Source organism: Bos indicus x Bos taurus, chromosome 5, assembly GCF_003369695.1.
Source record: "Bos indicus x Bos taurus breed Angus x Brahman F1 hybrid chromosome 5, Bos_hybrid_MaternalHap_v2.0, whole genome shotgun sequence".
NCBI lineage: Eukaryota > Metazoa > Chordata > Mammalia > Artiodactyla > Bovidae > Bos > Bos indicus x Bos taurus.
Window position 1 is genome coordinate 10110147 of NC_040080.1, and position 21145 is coordinate 10131291.

General features: G+C 49.1%; 1 protein-coding gene across 5 annotated transcripts in view; it reads left to right on the forward strand.

Annotated features, from left to right (window-relative positions):
- Positions 1 to 1220: 1220 nt before the first annotated feature.
- The window catches only part of PLA2G6 (phospholipase A2 group VI), a 58811-nt gene continuing 38886 nt past the window's right edge, over positions 1221 to 21145 (forward strand). For 2 of the 5 annotated variants that reach the window (XM_027540810.1, XM_027540814.1), the window contains exons 1-2: positions 1221 to 1310; positions 13297 to 13550. In XM_027540810.1, the coding sequence (XP_027396611.1) occupies positions 13342 to 13550 (209 nt within the window). In that variant the 5' untranslated portion in view covers positions 1221 to 1310; positions 13297 to 13341. Of the gene's footprint in view, positions 1311 to 13161; positions 13551 to 21145 lie in introns of all 5 variants that reach the window. The other 3 variants (XM_027540809.1, XM_027540813.1, XM_027540812.1) reach the window with 2 other exon arrangements.

A 21145-nucleotide genomic window follows, 5' to 3' on the forward strand; every position in this document is an offset into this window, starting at 1 on the left:
CTTTTTAAAGCATTCTCAGCATTACTAATCATAACAACTGTCATTTATTGAAATCCTAGTAGTGTGCAGGCACCGGGTCTTACTTATTTCTAGTCATCATAATAACCCTGTGCTCACTTCTCAGATGAGGAGTTCGCAGAGACCAAGTCATCTGCCCAGTTCAGTTCAGTCGCTCAGTCATGTCCAACTCTTTGCATTCCCATGGTTCCAACACCAGGCTTCCCTGTCCAATCACTAACTCGGGGAGCTTGCTCAAATTCATGTCCATTTGAGTTGCTGATGCCGTCCAACCATCTCATCCTCTGTTGCCCCTGTCTTCTCGAGGCTTCAATCTTTCCTAGCATCAGGGTCTTTTTCACTGAGTCAGTTCTTCACATCAGGTGGCCAAAGTATTGGAGCTTCAGCTTCAGCATCAGTCCTTCCAATGAATATTCAGGACTGATTTCATTTAGGATCTCCTTGCAGTCCAAGGGACTCTCAAGAGTCTTCTCCAACACCACAGTTCAAAAGCATCAGTTCTTCGGTGCTCAGCTTTCTTTATGGTCCAACTCTCACATTCATACATGACTACTGGCAAAACCATAGCTTTGACTAGACAAACCTTTGCTGGTAAAGTAATGTCTCTGCTTTCTAATATGCTGTCTGGGTTTATCATAGCTTTCATTTGCCCAAGTTTCTACTAAAAGCGCTGAGATATTTCCTGAGATTGTCTTGGGGTAGCGCTGCGAGGAACAACCAAGGAACAATTTTTTTAAGCATAACTACACCTAGTATTTTTTTTGCTTATACTAAAAAAAAATCATTTTTTGTTCGGCTGAAACCCAAATTTAATCCATTTGCTAAATTTGGCAAACTTAGCTTGGAGGAACATGGCAAAATCAAAGCAGTATCCTGATTGTTATACCCTGCACATCCTTGCTGGTTTTATTTTTATCTTTAGGAGCCGTAGTTTAAGTCACGTTCAACCTTCAGGCCTCTGACCGTTTCAGGAGGCGTAGGGCGGAGAACACTGAGCCTCTCGCCCGATATTAACATGTCTGCCCCGGAGCCGTCACACGGACCTTCCTCCTCTCACAGACGTGGCCACGCCCCGCCGCCGAGGATTGGCTCCAGCCCAAAGCCCGGCCTCCCTCGGCGATGGGAGCCCCTTCCATTGGGCAGTTATAAAACATGGCGGAGGCCCGCCCCCGCCTTGCTCTCGCGAAGCACAGGCTTCAGTGATTGGCGGAGAGCAGTGGCCGGGTTGTCACGTGGCCTGGGCCCGTCTGTTTGCGGAAGTGGAAGGAAGCCGAAGTGCTGAGTCAGCCGAGGTGAGTGACGGCGCTGGGAAGGCGGGGCCAGGGAGGGGGGGCCCTTTCCCAAACCTCCTCTACGCCCTTTCCCAAACCTCCTCTACGCCCCAGACTCCTTGGGCTCTATCGGGACAGTCCTTCGAGCCCCCCACTTGTTCACCGATTCTGAGGCCTGTCCTCCATTAACCATGATTGTCCCCTTACTGCCTCCAGCTTCCACCCTTTGATCCCCGACCGTCTGCAACTCCCATCCTGTGACCGCTTTCGTCTCATCTCTTAACCTGTGTGTTCTCTCAGGGACCCAGGTCCGACCCTGGGTACCCCCTCTCAGTGCGTCTTCCCTGTGAGTCTCTCCTCTATCCCTCACTTCCTGCCTGAGTCAACCCCTTCCCTTCATCCCTCGATTCTCAGTGTCTCTTAGTGCTCCCAGTTTTCAGTTTGGTTCCCATTCATTGTCCCCAGTTTCCTTCCTGTGCCTTTCTAAGTGCTCTGATTTGCCCGCCTCAATGAGTTCCTACCCTATTCCCCACTTCACCTCTCTTCTGTATCTGTCTCTCCCTGTTCTCCATCATGCATCCCCTTTTCTGACCTCCTGCTTTTCCCTGCGTATTGACTCCCATGTGCCTCCAGACTTCGTCTCTGCCTACTTTCCCCTCATGCTCCCTCCTTTCCCCTAGCCTATTACACCAGAGTTCTCCCTGTCCCCCAAACCTGTGCCCACCTCCTGTGCCCACCTCCTGTGCCACCGGTGACTTGGAAGCTGCTGACAGAAAGTGTGTGACCTTTGTGACCATGTGACTGCAACAGGCAGGCCAGTGGGTGTGGAACAGGGATCTGTGCCCATTTTTTTTTTTTTAATGGACTGCTCACATGACCCCCAAAACAAATACCTTCCCTTCCACTAAACTTCTGAGTCTTTCCCTCACCTGCCCTCTTACCCACCCAACAGGATGTCAGGCAGGTTTGGTTTGGCAACACCGATGCTCCACCCTGGGGCTGAATGCCGTGTTTTTGTTATTGTCCCTGCCTTAAAAATTTCCTGGAGTTTGTAGACTGTTTCCTGTCTGAGTCTCAGTTGCCTCATCTGTGACAGGGGGATTGTATTTCTTGCCCTCCTAAACCTGCCACGAGGTTCAAAATTTGAGAAAATGTAGAAAGCAAAGCTTTGTAAACAGTATGGCCATGATCAAATACATGGGTTTGCTGTTGTGTCATCAGCAGAAAAGGGGAAGGGATAGAAGGAAAAATCAAGGAGGGAAAGACAGGTCTTTCATTTAGCATTTGGCAGATTTATTGATCATCTGCCGTGAGTCAGGCTCTTTCACCGTTTATTCATTCATTCCTCACTTATTTGACAAATATTAGTGGACTGTTTACTATGTTCTAGGCTACGTTCTAGCCAATGTTATTCCCATTTAACATAATAAGGAAGACTGGGCAATTGAACTTCCTGATTCACACTGATGGATGTGGTTGGAGCTGAAATCTGAATATAGTACTTTATATAATACCAGAGTCTGGGGGTGATTGCTCTGCTCTGTAAGGGCCCCTACTGTTGTCTCAGTGCCCAGAGCACTTTTTCTCCCTTCTGTGGGCTACTTTCTTGTTAAATGACAGTAACCTCCAAAGGGAATTTCCTTCTCAGCAGAATGACGTCACCAAGAGGTAGAGGAAAGGGGAATTTAAATGCTGTGTGTGTGTTTGCACATATCTACTGGGTGTGTGTAGGGAGAAAGGGGGAGCTGTGGTGAAGGGGAGACCTTGCGTTATGAGCTTCACTCTTTTTTTTTTTAATTTTTATTGGAGTATAGTTGATTTTGGGCTTCCCAGATGGCACTAGTGGCCTGCCAATGCAGGAGACATAAGAAACGTGGGTTTGATGCCTGCTCGAGAAGATCCCCTGGAGGAGGGCATGGCAACCCACTCCAGTATTGCTGGAGAATCCCATGGCCAAAGGAGCCTGGTGGGCTACAGCCCATAGGGTCACAAAGAGTCCGACACGACTGAAGTGACTTAGCATGTATGCATGAGTAGTTGATTAAAATGTTGTGTTAGTTTCAAGTGTAAAGCAGAGTGAATCAGTTATAAATATGTATATATCTCTCTCCAGTCTTTTTAAGAGTCTTTTAGCAGAGTTCCCTCTGCTATGCGGTAGTCCTTATTAGTTGTCTGTTTTATATACAGTAGTGTGTGTATGTCAGTCTCAATCTCCCCGTTTATCCCTCCCCTCCCCTTAACCGTGGTAACTGTAAGTTTGTTTTCTACATCTGTGATTCTACCTCTGTCTTGTAAATAAGTTTATTTGTACTGCTCTTTTTTAAAAATCCCACATATAAATGATATCATGCTATTTGTCTTTCTCTGTCTAACTCACTTCGCTTAGTATACAGTCTCTAGGTCCATCTGTGTTGCTGCAAATGGCTTTACTTTGTTCTTTTTTATGGTGGAGTAATAGTATTCCATTGTATATATATGTACCGTATCATCTTTTTCCATTCCTCTGTTGATGGACATTTAGGTTGCTTCCATGACCTGGCTATTGTAAATAGTGCTGCAGTGAACACTGGGATGCATGTATCTTTTTGAATTATAGTTTTCTCCAGGTATGTGTCTAGGAGTGGGATTGCTGATCATATGGTAGTTCTGTTTTTAGATTTTTAAGGAAACACCATACTGTTCTCCATAGTGGCTGCACCAGTTTACACTGCAGTCAACAATGTGGGAGGGCTCCCTTTTCTACATACATTTATTGTTTGTAGGTTTTTTAGCCCTTCTGAATGGTGTGAGGTGGTACCTCATTGTCGTTTTGATTTGCATTTCTCTAATAGTGATGTTGAGAGGAGCTTCACTTTGGAGAGTGTGACTTCTGGGAGAGCATTTTAATTGTTCTATGCCTTAAATGTTCTCTTCCCTGTTTTTGTCCATTCTCATTTTTTTTGCTGATCTCATTCAGTGACATAGCTTTAAGTACTGTTTCTACTCTGACTCCAACTCCCAATTTATATCTCTAGCCCAGTACAGACATTTCCCCTAAATGACTGACACATACGTAGTTGCTCTGTCAGTGTCTTAAACTTAGGCCTTTCAAGTATTTAGTATTAAGCTTCAGCTATCCATCCCCTCCCTGGTAGCTCAGTCGGTAAAGAATCTGCCTGCAGTTCAATCCCTGGGTCCAATCCCCAGGTTGAGAAGATCCCCTGGAGAAGGCAATGGTAACCCACTCCAGTATTCTTGCCTGGAAAATCCCATTGACAGAGGAGCCTGGCAGGTGAGGGTGTCGCAATAGTCAGATATGATTTAGCGACTAAAGCACCACCACTATCCATTCCCTTTGGGCTTTCCTGGTGGGGCTCAGTGGTAAATAATCTACCTGCCAATGCAGGAGACACAGGTTTGATCCCTGGGTCAGGAAGATCTGGAGGAGATGGCAACTCATTCCAGTATTTGTGCCTGGGGAATCCCATGGACAGAGGAGCCTGGCGGGCTACAGTCCATGAGGTTGCAAGAGTGACATGACTGAGCAACTAAATGACAATAACAATCCATACCCTTCATCCCGTCCCTCACCCTCCACCAAAATCTGTCCCTCTCATGCACTTTCCCATCTTTGGGAAATGGCAGTATTCTTTCAGTTGCTCTGCATAAAACTAGAAGATTATCCTTGATGCCTCTCTGTCCCCCCACATCCAGCCAGAGTTAATGTCACTCCTTAGCTCCGAGCCCTGGAACAGCTTCTCCTTTCACTGTACCTGCCTGGCCATCTGTCACCTCTTTGACCTTACTGGCTTCCTTGCTATGCCTGGAACTCACCAGGCATGGTCCAGCCCCAGGGCCTTTGCACATGCTCTTCCCTCTGCCTGAAATACTCTTCACCTATATATCCATATGGCTTTTGTTCCCATTTCTTTTAAGTCTTTATTCACAGTCAAGTTCTTGGTGCGGATTGGTTCACCCTATCTAAAGTTTTAACCCCCACCTGGACGCGTCCTATGTCCCTCCTCTCATTTATTTTTCTTCTTGACATCTAATCAGTATTCTGAATTCAGTATGTCTATATTTTGCCTATTTGTCTTCTTCATTATGTTGTTGTTCAGTTGCTATGTCCGACTCTTTGCGACACCTGCAGAGGACTGCAGCACCCAGGTTTCCCTGACCATCACAATCTCTCGGAGCTTGCTCAAACTCATGTCAATTGAGTCAGTGATGCCATCCAACCATCTCATCCTCTGTCGTCCCCCTCTCCTCTCTAAACAGAAGTTCTCGGAAGGCAGGGATTGTGTCTGTTGTGTTCACTAGTGTGTTCTCGGCAGTTGCAACAATGCCTGCTACAGAATAGGTCCTCAGTAAATATAGGCAGAGTGAATCGTAAGAGGGGTCACCCTGTACCACGCCACCAGCCCAAAGACCTCCTGAGGTCCTGGGAGTTTCTGGTGCTGGGAGCTCCAGCAGCAGCTCTGGGCAGTTTGCGTCTAGCTGTTTGCTGTCCAGCTAAACAGATTGGATGAAAAAGATACCTTTTCCATTCCGGAAAGGCCGTTTTGCTTTGGGTCTTATGAATGGTAGCACACTGTTCCATGAGGACCTCAGCTTTTGGCGCACAGGGCTCTGCGCATCAAACCTCGCTCAGCCACATTCCATTTAGGCTTTCTCCTGAAGTCAGCTCGAGGACTACGAGCTGGGGCTGTGGATTCCAAAGAATTGGGTTCAGATCCTGGAAAATTACATCACCTCCTTGCCTCAGCTTGCTGTGTGTGACCTGGGGAGAAGCATACCTTCTCTTAGGAGTGTTTTGAGGAATGAAGATGTTCATTATCTCAAAACTTGGTGAGGTGTCTGATACTGAGCACTGGATGAAAGGGTGGGTGCTGGGTGCGAGGCGAGGGGAGCCAGCCCTCTGCTATTCCTTGATGGCTTATGGAAGAGTCTGGGAGGAGCTGGGGTCAGGGGGAACATTTGGAAGGAGTTTTTAAAATATATATATATATATATATATTTGATTGCATCAGGTTTTAGTTGCAGCAGGCGGGATCTTTCTTTGCAGTGCCTGGGCTCTCCAGGGTGGAGCTCGGGCATAGTTTGCTCTGAGGTATGTGGGATCTTAAGTTAGTCCCTGACCAGGGTTTGAACCCACATCCCTTCTGTTGGAAGGTGGATTCTTCACACTGGATTGCCTGGGATGTCCATGGAGGGACATTTTGTTTGGAGGCGGCCTTGGAGGTCCAGGAGCTCTGGTGGGAGGTGGAAATGACATTTGACCTGATGCCTATCTTCATCCCATCTTTCCTCGTGCACTAGTTGAGTGCTTGTGCACTGCGTGGGGGCCCTGAGTCCAAGGAAGAAGGCATGAGTCCAGCCGCCAGGCAGCACCTCCCACCTCCTTTCCCTGGGCCTTGTTACCCGGTATGGCCAAACAGGGATCCTGATGGCACTACCCCTGTCTCATGGGTGTTTGTGATCTCCAAGGCAGCTAACAGATGTGAAAAGCCCCTGCCAGCCATAAAGCAAGGTGGTCCCATGAGAGTACATGCCGTGGGCTGGCATGCGGTGGTGCACTCGTGCGCTGGGAGGCACAGATGGTGAGCGCTGCAGGAAGGAAGTCCATGGGGATCAGGGCAGGCGGGGTGCTCTGATCCGACTCCGTGTTCTTGTACCATCCAGCCAGAGCAGGGCATGGGGGTGACATCAACCGCACAGGAGGCTGTCCTGTGTCAGTTGTCCCAATCACGGGACATCCTGTCATAAGCAGCCAGGGCTCGTAAAGCCCAATTTCCAACTCAAGCAGTTCCGCGTGTGCTTCCAGAAGCCCCCATGTGGTCAGTCCCGTGAGGTCAGCTTCCTGGCTGGGGCGCCTCTGGGCTCCTGGCACGCACCTTCCGGACCGCTGCCCTGCTTCTCTGGTCCAGCAGCAAGCTTGACGCATTTCCTTGCTGGAGTATGAATGAGCTCAGCTTCAAACACCGAATTTTCCAGATGCAAGCCCAGCAGATGCCCTGTCAACGTTCCCCTGGTGCCAGGGTGAGCTTCTGAAGGTTTCTGTCATGGTCAGAGTAGGTGAGGGGTGGGATGTGTGGTCTTTTACCACCGCACAGGGAGAAGAGAGGATGGAGGGGTGCCACAGAGGGACTGGGCCCCCCACCCCACCCCCAGCCACAGAGGGACTGGGCCCCCCACCCCACCCCCAACCTTTCTTCTCATTCATCCACCAAACATTCATTAAATGCCCACTGTGAGGCAGAAACAGTATGCTAGGTGCTTGGATAAACCAATATAAAGGGGGGGATGGCCCCCCAGCCCACAGATTCTCTATCACCATCCCAGGAGACGTGGTCACTGGGCATGCACTGAGCGGGGTAGGGCGCGGAGGAAGGTACCCGGGGCCGGGAGGAAGGGAGGCGCCAGGTGTGTTTCTTGGAGGAGGTGGCAGGTAAAGTGAGTCTTGAAGGTCGAGAAGGGGTTTATTCACTTGTCTGACAGCCCTGTCTTGAAAGCAGGCTCTGGGGCAGGTGAAGATGGTGGGGAGAGCAGTTCAGGCAGGGGTTGGGGATGTGGGTGGGAGGTTGAGATGACGGGGTGCACATGGGTCCCCCACACTCAGAGTGGCAGCTGCTCCCCAGCCCAGTGCCCGTCCCTGCAGCCGTACCGAAAGGAACCAGGGCTCTGGGGTCAGAGGTGGTGGGGACGGGAAGAAGGGGACAGAAAGGAGGCCGCCTGTTGTGATCGGGCCAGGATGTGGCCCTGGGTGTTCATTTCCTCTCTTCCACCTCGTGATGACAGTGGCCACTGTTTGTGTGCCCAGAGTGGCCGGCGTCCCACTTTCCCTCCGCTGTGTCATTTCATCCTCACGCCTGCCCTGGAAGACTGGAGGATGGCCAAGTCTGTCCTCTGTGGGGCCAGGCTGCTGTCTGTGTGTGTAGAGGGGCACCCTTGCCACCGACCCTGGGACCCTGAGGACGGGGGCTCTCCTTGGGGGTGGGGCATCTTCCCTCCATTCAGCTTGACCTCCACGGTGACTCCTCCTTAACCCAGGGGGGCCGTGGCTGCTGGGTGCTCCTGACTCCCCCACTCCCTTCTCACCAGAAGTGAGCCCCACTCCTTGTGCTCGGCCTGCCTTCTGGGAAACTATGCAGCTGCTAAGCCAGGCCTGACCCCCACATTCCCTCCAGCTCCCCAGATGCAGGCCCCAGGGGCTCAGCCTATACTCTTACTTTCTTTAAAAAATAGACTCATTTTTTTTACCATTTGGAAAAAAGGCGGGGGAGATTGCCCATAAACCTAATACTCTCATCTGCCCTTAGTACTTGGTATGTTTTCTATCAATTTTGTTTGTTTGTTCTGCGTAATTTTTACTCAGTTAAGTTGTATCTTAACACACTTTCTCTGGGCTGAGTCTTGTGTTACGGTTGACTGTCTAGAAGTGAAAAGACCCACTACCCACCCTTAAGAAACTCAGTCTCTAGAGCCTGCCCAACTGGGCTTCCCTCCTCCACCTACTAGCTGTGTGACCTTGGGCCCGTTGCTTTACCTCACTGTTTCTTGCTTGTCTCATGTGTAGAATGAGGATAACAATGGTAGCAATTTCATAGGTGCTGGTGCAGATGAAAATGATTAATATATGTAGAGGTCCTGGAACGGGGCCAGAGGACAGAAAGAGGCACACACGTACTTGATGTGGTTTGTGTTATGAAGAGTTCCAGCTAGAAACGGAGACAAAAGATACTCTAGACAGACTAAGCAATGCAGACAGGCGAGATGGTGTGAAACAACATTGTTTTCTGGAATCATGTGCAGTTTGGAGCCAACAGTGGGGACTGACAGGGAGAGGCTGCAAGGGGAAGCAGGGGCTTCGCAGGCCGAGCTTGCAGCCCTGAAGAGCGCAGTGGGGTGGACTGAGCCTATGACAACACCACGTACTTTTCCTGGGTTGTTATGACCTTCACAGTAGCAGCTTTTACTGACCACGTGATGTCTCTAGGGTAAACGTGTCATAATTTACAATTCCCCTAATGCTGGATACTGAAGTTGCTTCCATTTTGTGTCAAAACAAAAATTGTTATATGCACTTTGATGTGTGTGCCGTGTGTTCCGTTTTGGGGGGATTCTTTTTCTGGAATCCAGCCCCTTGGCTGTCCTTAGTGTCCCGCCCTGCTCCCCTGGCTGTAGGTACCCCAGCTCCTCTGTCCTTTCAACTCCCAAGTGTGGAAGAAAGAAGGGTCTTGACATAGCATTCTCACGAGGTGCTCATTTAATCCTTACAACAGAGGAGAGGGGAGTGTTGTCCTTGTGTTAAAGGAGAAAAAACTAACTCACAGTCTGCTCACACATCTTAAAAGGAAAGACGTTACAAAACTTTACGTTCTTTTCAAAGCTCTTTAATCATGTTCTATAAGCCTCAGTTTCCTTATCTGTAAAAGAGGGGTGATGGAACTAAAGAGGGCTAGTGCTGAATACTTACTACCTGCCAGGTTCTATTATTTAGGACCAGGAGCTGACTGTGGCTCAGACCATGAACTCCTTATTGCCAAATTCAGACTTAAGTTGAAGAAAGTAGGGAAAACCACACATTCAGGTATGACCTAAATCAAATCCCTTATGATTATACAGTGGAAGTGACAAATAGATTCAAAGGATTAGATCTGATAGAGTGCCTGAAGAACTATGGACGAAGGCTTGTAACATTGTACAGGAGACAGTGATCAGAGCCAACCCGAAGAGGAAGAAATACAAAAAGGCAAAATGGTTGTCTGAGGAGGCCTTACAAATAGCTGAGAAAAGAAGAGAAGCAAAAGGCAAAGGAGAAAAGGAAAGACATATCCATCTGAATTCAGAGTTCCAAACAATAACAAGGAGAGATAAGAAAGCCTTCCTAAGTGATCAGTGCAAAGAGATAGAAGAAAACAATAGAATGGAAAAGACTAGAGATCTCTTCAAGAAAATTAGAGATACCAAGGGAACATTTAATGCAAAGATAGGCATAATAAAGGACTGAAATAGTAAGGACCTAACAGAAGCTGAAGATATTAAGAAGAGGTGGCAAGAATGTGTAGAACTATACAAAAAAGATTTTAATGACCTAGATAACCATGATGGTGTGGTCACTCACCTAGAGCCAGACATCCTGGAGTGTGAAGTCAAGTGGGTCTAAGGAAGCATCACTATGAACAAAGCTAGTGGAGGGGATGGAATTCCAGCTGAGCTATTTCAAATCCTAAAAGATAATACTGTGAAAGTGCTGCACTTAATACGCTAGCAAATTTGAAAAACTCAGCAGTGGACACAGGACTGGAAAAGGTCAGGTTTCATTCCAATCCCAAAGAAAGTCAATGCCAAAGAATGTTCAAAGTACTGCACAATTGGACTCATCTCACATGCTAGCAAAGTAATGCTCAAAATTCTTCAAGTGAGGCTTCAGTGGTATTGAGAACTGAGAATGGTGAGCTGTGAATTGAGATGTTCAAGCTGGTTTTAGAAAAGGGAGAGGAACCAGAGATCAAATTGTCAACATCTGTTGGGTCATCAAAAAGCAAGAGAGTTCCAGAAAAACATCTATTTCTGCTTCATTGACTATGCTAAAGCCTCTGATGGTGTGGATCACAACAAACTGGAAAATTCTCAAGGAGTTGGGAATACCAGACCACCTGACCTGCATCTTGAGAAGTCTGTATACAGGTCAAGAAGAAACAGAATCTGACATGGAACAAAGGACAGGTTCCAAATTGGGAAAGGAGTACATCTAGGCTGTATATTGTCACCCTGCTTATATAACTTATATGCAGAGTACATCATGAGAAATGCTGGGCTGGATGAAGCACAAGCTGGAATCAAGATTGCAGAGAGAAATGTCAATAACCTCAGATATGCAGATGACACTACCCTTATGGCAGAAAGTGAAGAGGAACTAAAGAGCCTCTTGATGAAAGTGAAAGAGGAGAATAAAAAAGCTGACTTAAAACTCAACATTCAAAATACGAAGATCATGGCATCTGGTCCTATCACTTCATGGCAAATAGATGGGGAAACAATAGAAACTGTGACAGACTGTATTTTCTTGGGCTCCAAAATCTCTGTAGATGGTGACTGCAGCCATGAAATTAAAAAACACTTTCTCCTTGGAAGAAAAGCTATGACAAACGTAGACAGCATATTAAAAAGTAGAGACATTTCTCTGCCAACAAAGGTCTGTGTAGTCAAAGCTATGGTTTTTCCAGTAGTCATGTATGGATGTGAGAGTTAGATCATAAAGAAAGCTGAGTGCTGAAGAACTGATGCTTTTGACCTGTGGTGTTGGAGAAGACTCTTGAGAGTCCCTTGGACTGCAAGGAGATCTAATCAGTCCATCCTAAAGGAAATCAGTCCTGAATATTCATTGGAAGGACTGATGCTGAAGCTGAAGCTCCAATACTTTGGCCGCCTAATGTGAAGAACTGACTGGAAAAGACCCTGATGCTGGGAAAGATTGGAGATGGGAGGAAAAGGGGATGGCAGAGGATGAGATGGTTGGATGGCATCAGTGACTCGATGGACATGAGTTTGAGCAAGCTCTGGGAGTTGGTGGTGGACAGGGAAGCCTGGTGTGCTGCAGTCCATGGGGTCCCAAAGAGTTGGACACGACTGAGCGACTGAACTGAGGTTCTATTATTAGGCACTGTTGTGGTCCACATGTTGTGGCTGAGGAAACTGACTTAGAGAGGTTGAGTAACTTACGCAGGGTCAGTGGTGAGGACAGGATTTGAATGCAGTTTTGCTTCAGAGTTGCACTCTGTGCCTGGGCCCTCTGCCTCATATAGTTTGTGAGAATTAAATGAGACCACTAAGTGCTTACTTAGCTCAGGGCCTACTGCCTCGTAAGTGCTTAGTATCTCCTGGTGTGGTGGTTATTATTGACCCTGCCTGCCTTTTTTGATGATTCTTTGTAGGCCTCTTACTCTTCCTTTCATGCCTGCGGTTGGTCCTCTGTCCGCACGTAGACCAGAGTGTCCACTCTCCTCCAGGACACCCACACTGTGTCCTCCATGTCACCCGCCCTTTCACCAGGTGACATCGTAGCACAGAGGCAGAGGGTGGCCCCCAGCCAGTTGCCACCCAGGTTTGGTGGCACTGCCTGAGGAAGGTGGGGTGTTTTCTGGGAACCTAGGAAATAACATCTAATTCTGTCATCCAAACTGAGAACAATCTCTATGGCAGACAGTGTGACCCTATGAGTATGAAACAAAATTTCCACCCAAACCTGTGTCACTGTTTCTGAGTCTTAGGGTCATGCTCATTTCTGGGGAGCGTGCTTTTGTGTTCTCTCAGAACTCCAAGGGAAGCCTGAGATAGCAGGCGCAGAAGGTTTTATTTTTTATTTTATTTTCTGGCCGCACCTCGTGGCATGCGGGATCTTAACTACCCTGACCAGGGGTCAAACCTGTGTCCCCTAAAGTGGAAGTGCTTAGTCTTAACCACTGGACTGGCAGGGAAGCCCCCACCAAAGATTTGAGATCTATGGCCCTGATGGAGTGTGAGGTGACTCTGGGCCCCTCGTGGCATCCAGTAGAGAGGTGCCACTGGTTTTGTTTGTGGACTCGAAATGAGCCATGCCAAGCTCTTTGAGTTCCCAAAAGTCGATTCCATACTTTGCAGAGTGAGAACCGCCCCGCCCCGCTTTGCACAGGGAAGTGTCGCTTGTCACGTGTGTTCACGTCTGCCGCCTTCTCTGATCGTGACCACCCCGCACCGCAGATGAGGAAACTGAGTCTCTGTTGGGGAAACTGGGTCGGCGGGCAGGACAGCACCGTTCGCTTGTGCACAGTGCCAGCTCTGGAACTTTCCATAAGCCCCCATTCCGTCCCACTCAGTGCTGTTTCTCTTTCTTTCCCCCTCTTCTTTCCAGGTCCCTCCAGGCCCAGGATCCGGGGGACAGCGCTGGTGGGGAGCCAGCGGGGTGCCCATGCAGGAAGCTGCCACGCGTGGTGAGGTGGGCATGGGAGACCGCGCCCGGCTGACCCGAGACTCCGTTTTCTTCCAGACTGAGGGGGAAGGTGGTGGGGCCTCCCCACCGGCCCCCCAGAGGATGCAGTTCTTCGGCCGCCTGGTCAACACCCTCAGCAGCGTCACCAACTTGTTTGTGAACCCATTCCGGGTGAAGGAGGTGGCCGTTGAGGACTACCACTCGCGCCGCCGGGTCCGAGAGGAGGGGCAGCTGATTCTGTTCCAGAACTCTTCCAACCGCACGTGGGACTGCATCTTGGTCAACCCCAGGAACCCCCAGAGCGGATTCCGGTGGGTAATGGTCAGTTGCCCCCTCCCCCACCGCCACTTTGCTCCCTTGACTCCTCCCAGGTCTCAGCTTGGAGGTCCCCTGACATCTGAGGGGTCTGTGATGGGTGGGGTGGCCGCTTTTAGAAAGGAGGCAGGGACTTCCTGGCCTGGATGACTTCTGGCCCATCAGGGTCCTGGAAGCAGGGCCTGGGGCTGGGCCCATGTGGATAGAGGGAGGCAGGAAGGATGAGGAAGTGGAGAAAGTCACATTGGGAAAGGTCCAGGGATTGCCGGTAGTCCTGGGTCGTTAGCATGACTGTCCTTGCAGGGGCTGGTTGGCCGAGGTTTGTTGGGGGCAGCCTGGAAGGAGTGGACACCTGTACTTCTCAGGGCACACTGGGCCCCCTCCGTGGGCTAGAGGAGAGGGTAAGAAGCCAGGACAGGGCTGAGGGAACCGAGCAGATGCAAAGCCGGTTGAGGAAAGGGGAGAGGAGAGGCCAAGGACCCAGAAGGCAAGGAACCTGGGGGAGCTTGGCAGACTCGCATTGAGTTGGGCTGGTGCCGATGGCCCTTCCTCATTGGTTTCACCTGGCAAGTTGTCTTGTGATCCAGGGAGTGAGCTGGGAGGCGGGAAATGGGGGTTAGAGGGTGGAATGCTGGAGCTGGGGTCCCAAAGGGCTGCGGAAATGGAGATGCCAAGGCCTGGGAGTGACCGGGAGCGAGGGCTGCGGGGAGGGTGTGCTGTGCCTGACCCTGGGCTTCTCACTGGGGGTCATCATTGCGGTGGTGGGGGAGTGCACCCCACTGCTCCGAACACCCTGCACTTGGTGGAGAGCAGGCTTGGGGTATTGGACTTCCTTTTCAAGGGGTCAAGGTTCTGTCTTTTAAGTCTCCTCCTTTCCTTGCTGGAGGGCTTTGAATGATGGCCAAAGTACTTAAATGTGTGGGATGGGGCTGTCAGGGCCCTGCTTCCAGGTGGAGGTGCTCCTATTCTATAGCTGCAGAGCTCCAGGATGGGGGAGCGGGTTGGGGTCTTCTGAATACTCAGGTTTCATTTCCAAAGGCCTGGGAGTCCTACAGCATCCCTATGGATGGAGAGCTGGATGCTGGCTGATATAGATGCAACTCTGATAGCGTTTCGTTATATTAGTGTGTGTGAGGCACTGGTCTGACTCAGCTCCCTTCATCTTCACGGCCGTCCCCCGAGGCAGGGCTTTCACTGACCCCTCCTTACAGAGGAGGAAACACAGCTCGGAGAATTTAAGTAACTTGCTGAAGTCACAAAGCCGCTGGATAGCGGAGCCGGGCTTCAGACCCAGTCATTCTAGCTCGAGAACCCACCTCTTCCTTTTCATCCAGGCGGGCCCCTTTGCAGTGGGATGAGCTGTGGGGGTCAGTGTCCAGCTCCCCCCGGGCCCATCCTAGGCCCCCAGCCCGGCATATGGGCCAGGCGTCTGGCTCTTCTGGGGTGAGCGCCGCGGCGGTCACCTGTAGCACCGCTGTGTACATTGTGATAACGTCCATACTTCTCTTCCTGGTACGAGTTAATCATTTGCTGCTGACACTGACTTGTGACATATGGTCCTTGATGAGCCCCGCCAGCCTCCCACTGGTATCTCAGCAGAAGCAGGGCTGCACTTCCCTGGAATCCTGGGAGGAATGATCAAAGCACATGTGACACGTGACCTTCTCTTCTCAAAAGGGGACTGAGGTTTTTTTTTTTCTTTCTAATTATTTATTTGGCTGCACTGTGTCTTAGTTGCGGCATGTGAACTCTTGATTGCTACATGTAGGATCTAGTTCCCTGACCAGGGATCGAACCCAGAGTCCCTGCCCTGGGAGCATGACGTCTTAGCCACTGGACCACCAGGGAAGGGCGTTGACTTCCCCCTAGGGGTTGGCCCCCAGGGGGTTGACTTTTGAGGCCCTCTGTGCTGGGACTTTGCCTGGACACACACCCTGGGGTTTACCCGTTCACTGTTTATCCAGTCCATAGCCTGTCTCCACCAAGGGCAGGTCTGTGCCCTCTAGGAGCTCAGGCAGTGGCCAGAAAAGGTGGAGTAGGACCTGCATTCAGTGGACTGAATGTCCTAACAGGCTCATGTGAGACTCATGTTCCCTGCACAGACCTCACCTCGCTATACTCTCTCTTTGCCCTGGCGCTCTCCCCGTACTCCTTGGCCCACGCCTCTTGGGCACCTGCTCTGTGAGCCTGTGCTCACCCTTCTCTTCTCCCTCACCACTGCCTGAATCTCTGTCCATCCCTCTTGTTTTAGATTGCCCATCTGTCTCCCCCACCAGCCCGCAGAGCTCAGGAAGGACAGGGCCTGGGTCTGAGTCATTTCTGTTAACGCCCAGCTAGTATCCAGTACTTGGCAGATGTTTGAACCCTGGGGCTCTGTCCTTGGAGGTCCGCTGAACTACAGCCATCCATCTATGAAACTTTGCTGTCTGTCTGTGAATGAAGGTTACAATAAGAACAACATTTAACACTGTTACCATCTCAGAGGAGGTGATGCAAAGTGTGCGCGGCTTCAGTGTACCTACCGTCTACCTTTCCCTGGTTTCTGTATATACGCTTTGAAGAAAGAAACGTCAACCCACTCCAATATTCTTGCCTGGAGAACCCCATGGCCAGAGGAGCCTGGCGGGCTACAGTCCATGGGTCTCAAGGAGTCAAACATGACTGAACAACTACACAGCAGTAAACTTTGGTTGACCCATGACCACTGAAGGTCAAAGTGTATGTGACAGGAGAGATGGGAAAGGCTTCTCTGGGGTGCTTGGGTTGGAGATGGCCCGGGAGGGTGAGCAAGATTTCAATAGGAGAAGGCCTGAGAGCGCATCAGAGCAAAGTCATTGAGGGAGGGAGAAGGGAGAGAGTTATAAACCCCTCTAACCCAATGGTTCTTGGCCATTTTTCATTCCAGGACCCCCTTGAGAGTCTCAGGGTTCCCTGTCCCCCCCGCTAAATGCATATCCATGCATTTGCCTGCCATTTCCTAAATCACAGGCCCCCTGGATAAGGGGCCCCCTTTTCCACAGGCCCCTTCCACCAAAGCAGAGGCTTCCCCACACTGATGCCACGGTGCTTTAGTCTGCAGGCTCAGTTCTAGAAGAGAGAAAAGATACTGCCCCATGGGTCTGCTAGATCCTCCCCTTTTCTCTAGATCTTTCTTTCACCTCCTTGTTCTAACCTGGACCTGACTCCACCCGAGGGCGCTGCTTCTCTGCAGGCCTCCCAAGAGTTTTCCCTCCCAGGTTCCTCCCACTGGGCCTGGAGGTGGGGTCACGTCCTCTTCGCCCATCAATCATGAAGTGAACCGCATCCTAGGCTAAGACTCACTCTCTCCCCTAGCGGCAGGCATCTCCCCCAGATCCTCGAAGACGTGAGCCCGTGGCTCGGACCTGCCTCGCACCATCACTGCTCCTGGCTTGACTCTTGGTGACTGTTTCATTCACAGGGTGCCACGCCTAACACCCAGGGCTCTTGGTGCCTGAGCACACAGCCGTTGCCTGAGCCCGGTCATCACCAGTAGCAGCAGCTCTTCCATAGATACAAATGCCAAGCATCCCAGTTTCTGACCTCTGCCTCCTGACTTATCTGCTTCTTCCCTCTGGTACTCTGAATGCCTGGTGTCCCCCTGCAGATGAGGCAATGACCCTGCCACCTTTTTACCATCCCCACGCCTATTGTGAATTTCACTCCTTCAGTTCAGTTCAGTTCAGTCGCTCAGTCGTGTCTGACTCTTTGCAACCCCATGGGTTACAGCACGCCAGGCCTCACTGTCCCATCGCCAACTCCTCGAGTTTACTCAAACTTATGTCCATTGAGTCAGTGATGCCATCCAACCTGTCATCCTTTATTATGCCATCCTCTGTCGTCCCCGTCACCTCCTGCCCTCAGTCTTTCCCAGCATCAGGATCGTTTCAAATGAGTCAGTTCTTCACATCAAGTGGCCAAAGTATTGGAGTTTCAGCTTCAACATCAGTCCTTCCAATGAACACCCAGGACTGATCTCCCTTAGGATGGACTGGTTGGATCTCCTTGCAGTCCAAGGGACTCTCAAGAGTCTTCTCTAGCACCACAGTTCAAAAGCATCAATTCTTCGGTGCTCAGCTTTCTTTATGGTCCAACTGTCACATCCATACATGACTACTGGAAAAACCATAGCCTTGACTAGATGGACCTTTGTTGGCAAAGTAATGTCTTTGCTTTTTAATATGCTGTCTAGGTTGGTCATAACTTTCCTTCCAAGGAGCAAGCATCTTTTAATTTCATGGCTGAAGTCACTATCTGCAGTGATTTTGGAGCCCAAAAAAATAAAGTCTGTCACTGTTTCCCCTTCTGTTTGCCATGAAATGATGGGACCGGATGCCATGATCCTAGTTTTCTGAGTGTTGAATTTTAAGCCAACTTTTTCACTCTCCTCTTTCACTTTCATCAAGAGGCTCTTTAGTTCTTCTTTGCTTTCTGCTATAAGGTTCATGTCATCTGCATATCTGAGGTTATTGGTATTTCTCCTGGCAATCTTGATTCCAGTTTGTGCTTCATGCAGCCCAGCGTTTCTCATGATATACTCTGAATATAAGTTAAATAAGCAGGGTGACAATATACAGCCTTGACGTACTCCTTTCCCAATTTGGAACCAGTCTGTTCCATGTCCAGTTCTAACTGTTGCTTCCTGACCTGCATACAGATTTCTCAAGAAGCAGGTGAGGTGGTCTGGTATTCCAATCACTTTCAGAAGTTTCCAGAGTTTGTTGTGGTCCACAGAGTTAAAGGCTTTGGTATAGTCAATAAAGCAGAAGTAGATATTTTTCCGGAACTCTCTTGCTTTTTCGATAATCCAGTGGATGTTGGCAATTTGATCTCTGATTCTTTTGCCTTTTCTAAAACCAGCTTGAACATCTGGAAGTTCACGGTTCACGTACTGTTGAAGCCTGGCTTGGAGAATTTTGAGCATTAGTTTACTATCGTGTTGAGATGAGTGCAACTGTGCAGTAGTTTGAGCATTCTTTGGCATTGCCTTTCTTTGGGATTGGAATGAAAACTGACCTTTTCCATTCCTGTGGCCACTGCTGAGTTTTCCAAATTTCACTCCTTAGCTAGCATATCATTGTCTTCACACACTTGCATACACTCTGCTTTCCTGTTGTCTTCTCTGTTCATCATGTTTACTTGGCAAAACCCCAACACAAGTTAATTCCAATTCTCCACCATGGCTGGAGGAACACCCCTCCACACTGACCACTCTCACTTTCAGATCTCAGGGTGGATGGGCTGGATGCGAGCCTGTGCGTTTGGCAAGCCTACACGTAGGTACTTTCCTAATGGTCCAGTGGTTAAGAATCTCCCTTGCAATGCGGAGGACACCGGTTCCATCCCTGGTCGGGATGCCATGAGATAACCGAGCCCCCATGCCACGACTAAGACCTAGGGCCTCCAGATTAATAAAGAAACTCTCTGGTTCTCTTGGAAGGCGCGTCTGGTCCTCCCTCCTCCGCCTCCAGTCCCTCCTCTCTGTGCTCTGATGACCTGGCTTCTGTCTCACTGAGAAAGCAGAAACCAGGGGAAGAGAAGAAGAGCTCCCTCCACCCCATCGACCCCAACCTGTACCCACATCCAGGCCCATCCCCATCGTGACTCGAGACACGCCAGCCGTGCGTCTGACCGAGCCCCTTCCCGCCTCCAGGTCATCGTCTCCTCTCCGTGTCAGGACATCAGTTCACCAGTTCTTTCCTGTCTCTCCCACATAATTCCCCCCTCTTCACTAGATATTTCCTATTGATGTACAAATAAGCTTTAAAAAAAAAATCTCCTTAACTCCATATTTTCCCGCATTCAGGCAGTTTTCCTGTTTGACATAATTCACCGTCATCTCCTCTCCTCCTGTTCTCTTTGTTTTTTTATTTTCTGGGTCTTTTTTTCTAAGTCTACTTGATTTACAGTTTCAGGTTTATGACATAGTGGTTCAATATATTTGTAGACTATAATCCATTTAAAGTTATTGCAAAACAGTGACTTTATTTCCCTGTGCTGTATAATATATCCTTGTTGCCATCTATTTTATGCGTAATTATTTTTTTAGTATTTATTTATTTGGCCACACTAGGTCTTAGTTGCAGCATGGGGGCTTAGTTGCCCCGTGGCATGTGGGATCTCAGTTCCCTGACCAGGGATGAAACCTGTGCCCACTGCATTGCAAGAGAAGTTCTTAACCACTGGACCACTGTGGAGGCCCTAAATGTAGTTTTCTGTATCCCTGAATCCCCTTCCCCTATTTTGCCCCTCCTCTCTTCATGCTCCCCAGTGGTAACCAATAGTTTGTTCTCTGCATCCATAAATCTGTTTCTGTTTTGATACATACACTCATTTGTTTTGTTTTTTAGATTCTATAGATAAGTGATAACGTCTTATGTTTGTCTTCTCTGTCTGGCTTATTTCACTAAGCATAATACTTCATAGATCCACCCTTGTTGCAAACGGCAGAATTTCATCCTTATTCATGGCTGAGTAGTATTCCATTGTTCATCTGTCGATGCACATGTAGGTTTCTTCCATATCTTGGCAATTGTAAATGATGCTGCCGTGAGCGTTGGTGCACATGTATCTTTTTGAATTAGTGCTTTCATTTTCTTTGGATATATACCCAGGAGTGATGGCTACTGAGGTATTTGTTGCAAATCTCACCACCCTTGTCAAGAAGGAGAACATTGCAGCACCCCGGAAGCCCCTCTTCCCCCCCGCCCCAAGGTGATCATTAATCTGACTTTTATAACTGCTTTTGTGTCTGGCTCCTTTGACCAGCATTTGCCTGGAGGTTTGCGTTTTGCACATTGCTGTGTCAGTCCTTTTCAGTGCAGTGGAATTCCACTGTGTAACTACAGGCTGGCTTTATGTATCTGTTGGTATTGTCAGATGTTTGGGTTGTCTCTGGTTTTGGTGCATACATGCCTGTATTTCTGCTGGGCATCTATCCAGGAGTGGAATTGCTGGGTCAACGCAGTACATATTCTCAATGTCCATGAATAATGCCCATCTCATATTCTACCAGCAGCAAGTGAGATTTCCTGTTACGTCACATTCTCTGATCCATTGGATCTGTAGTAGTACATAATTACGGTTTTAACTTGCCTTTTCTTGATGACATATGCAGTTGGGCCCCTTCGATATGTTGATGGACCATTTGGCAGTCCTCTTTGGGCAACTACCTGCTCAGCTGTCTTGGACATTTAAAACATAAAGTTCTTTTCCTTACAGCGTTTTGGCAGGGGTATTCTGTATGTCTGTATTTCAAGATTGTGTGGATTCTTTACCACTTGTGTGGATTAAGTGGTAAAGTATCCGCCTACCAATGCAGGAGATGTGAGTTCGATCCTTGGGTTGGGAAGATTCCCTGAAGAAGGAAATGGCCACCCTCTCCAGTATTCTTGTCTGGGAAATCCCATGGACAGAGGAGCCTGGTGGGCTACAGTCCACGGGATTGTAGGAGTTAGATGTGTCTTAGCGACTGAGCAAGAGGATGAGCATGATTCCAGATACACACCCTAGAAAAATTACTAGAGCTAATCTGTGAATTTAGTGAAGTTGCAGGATTCAAAAGTAATACCCA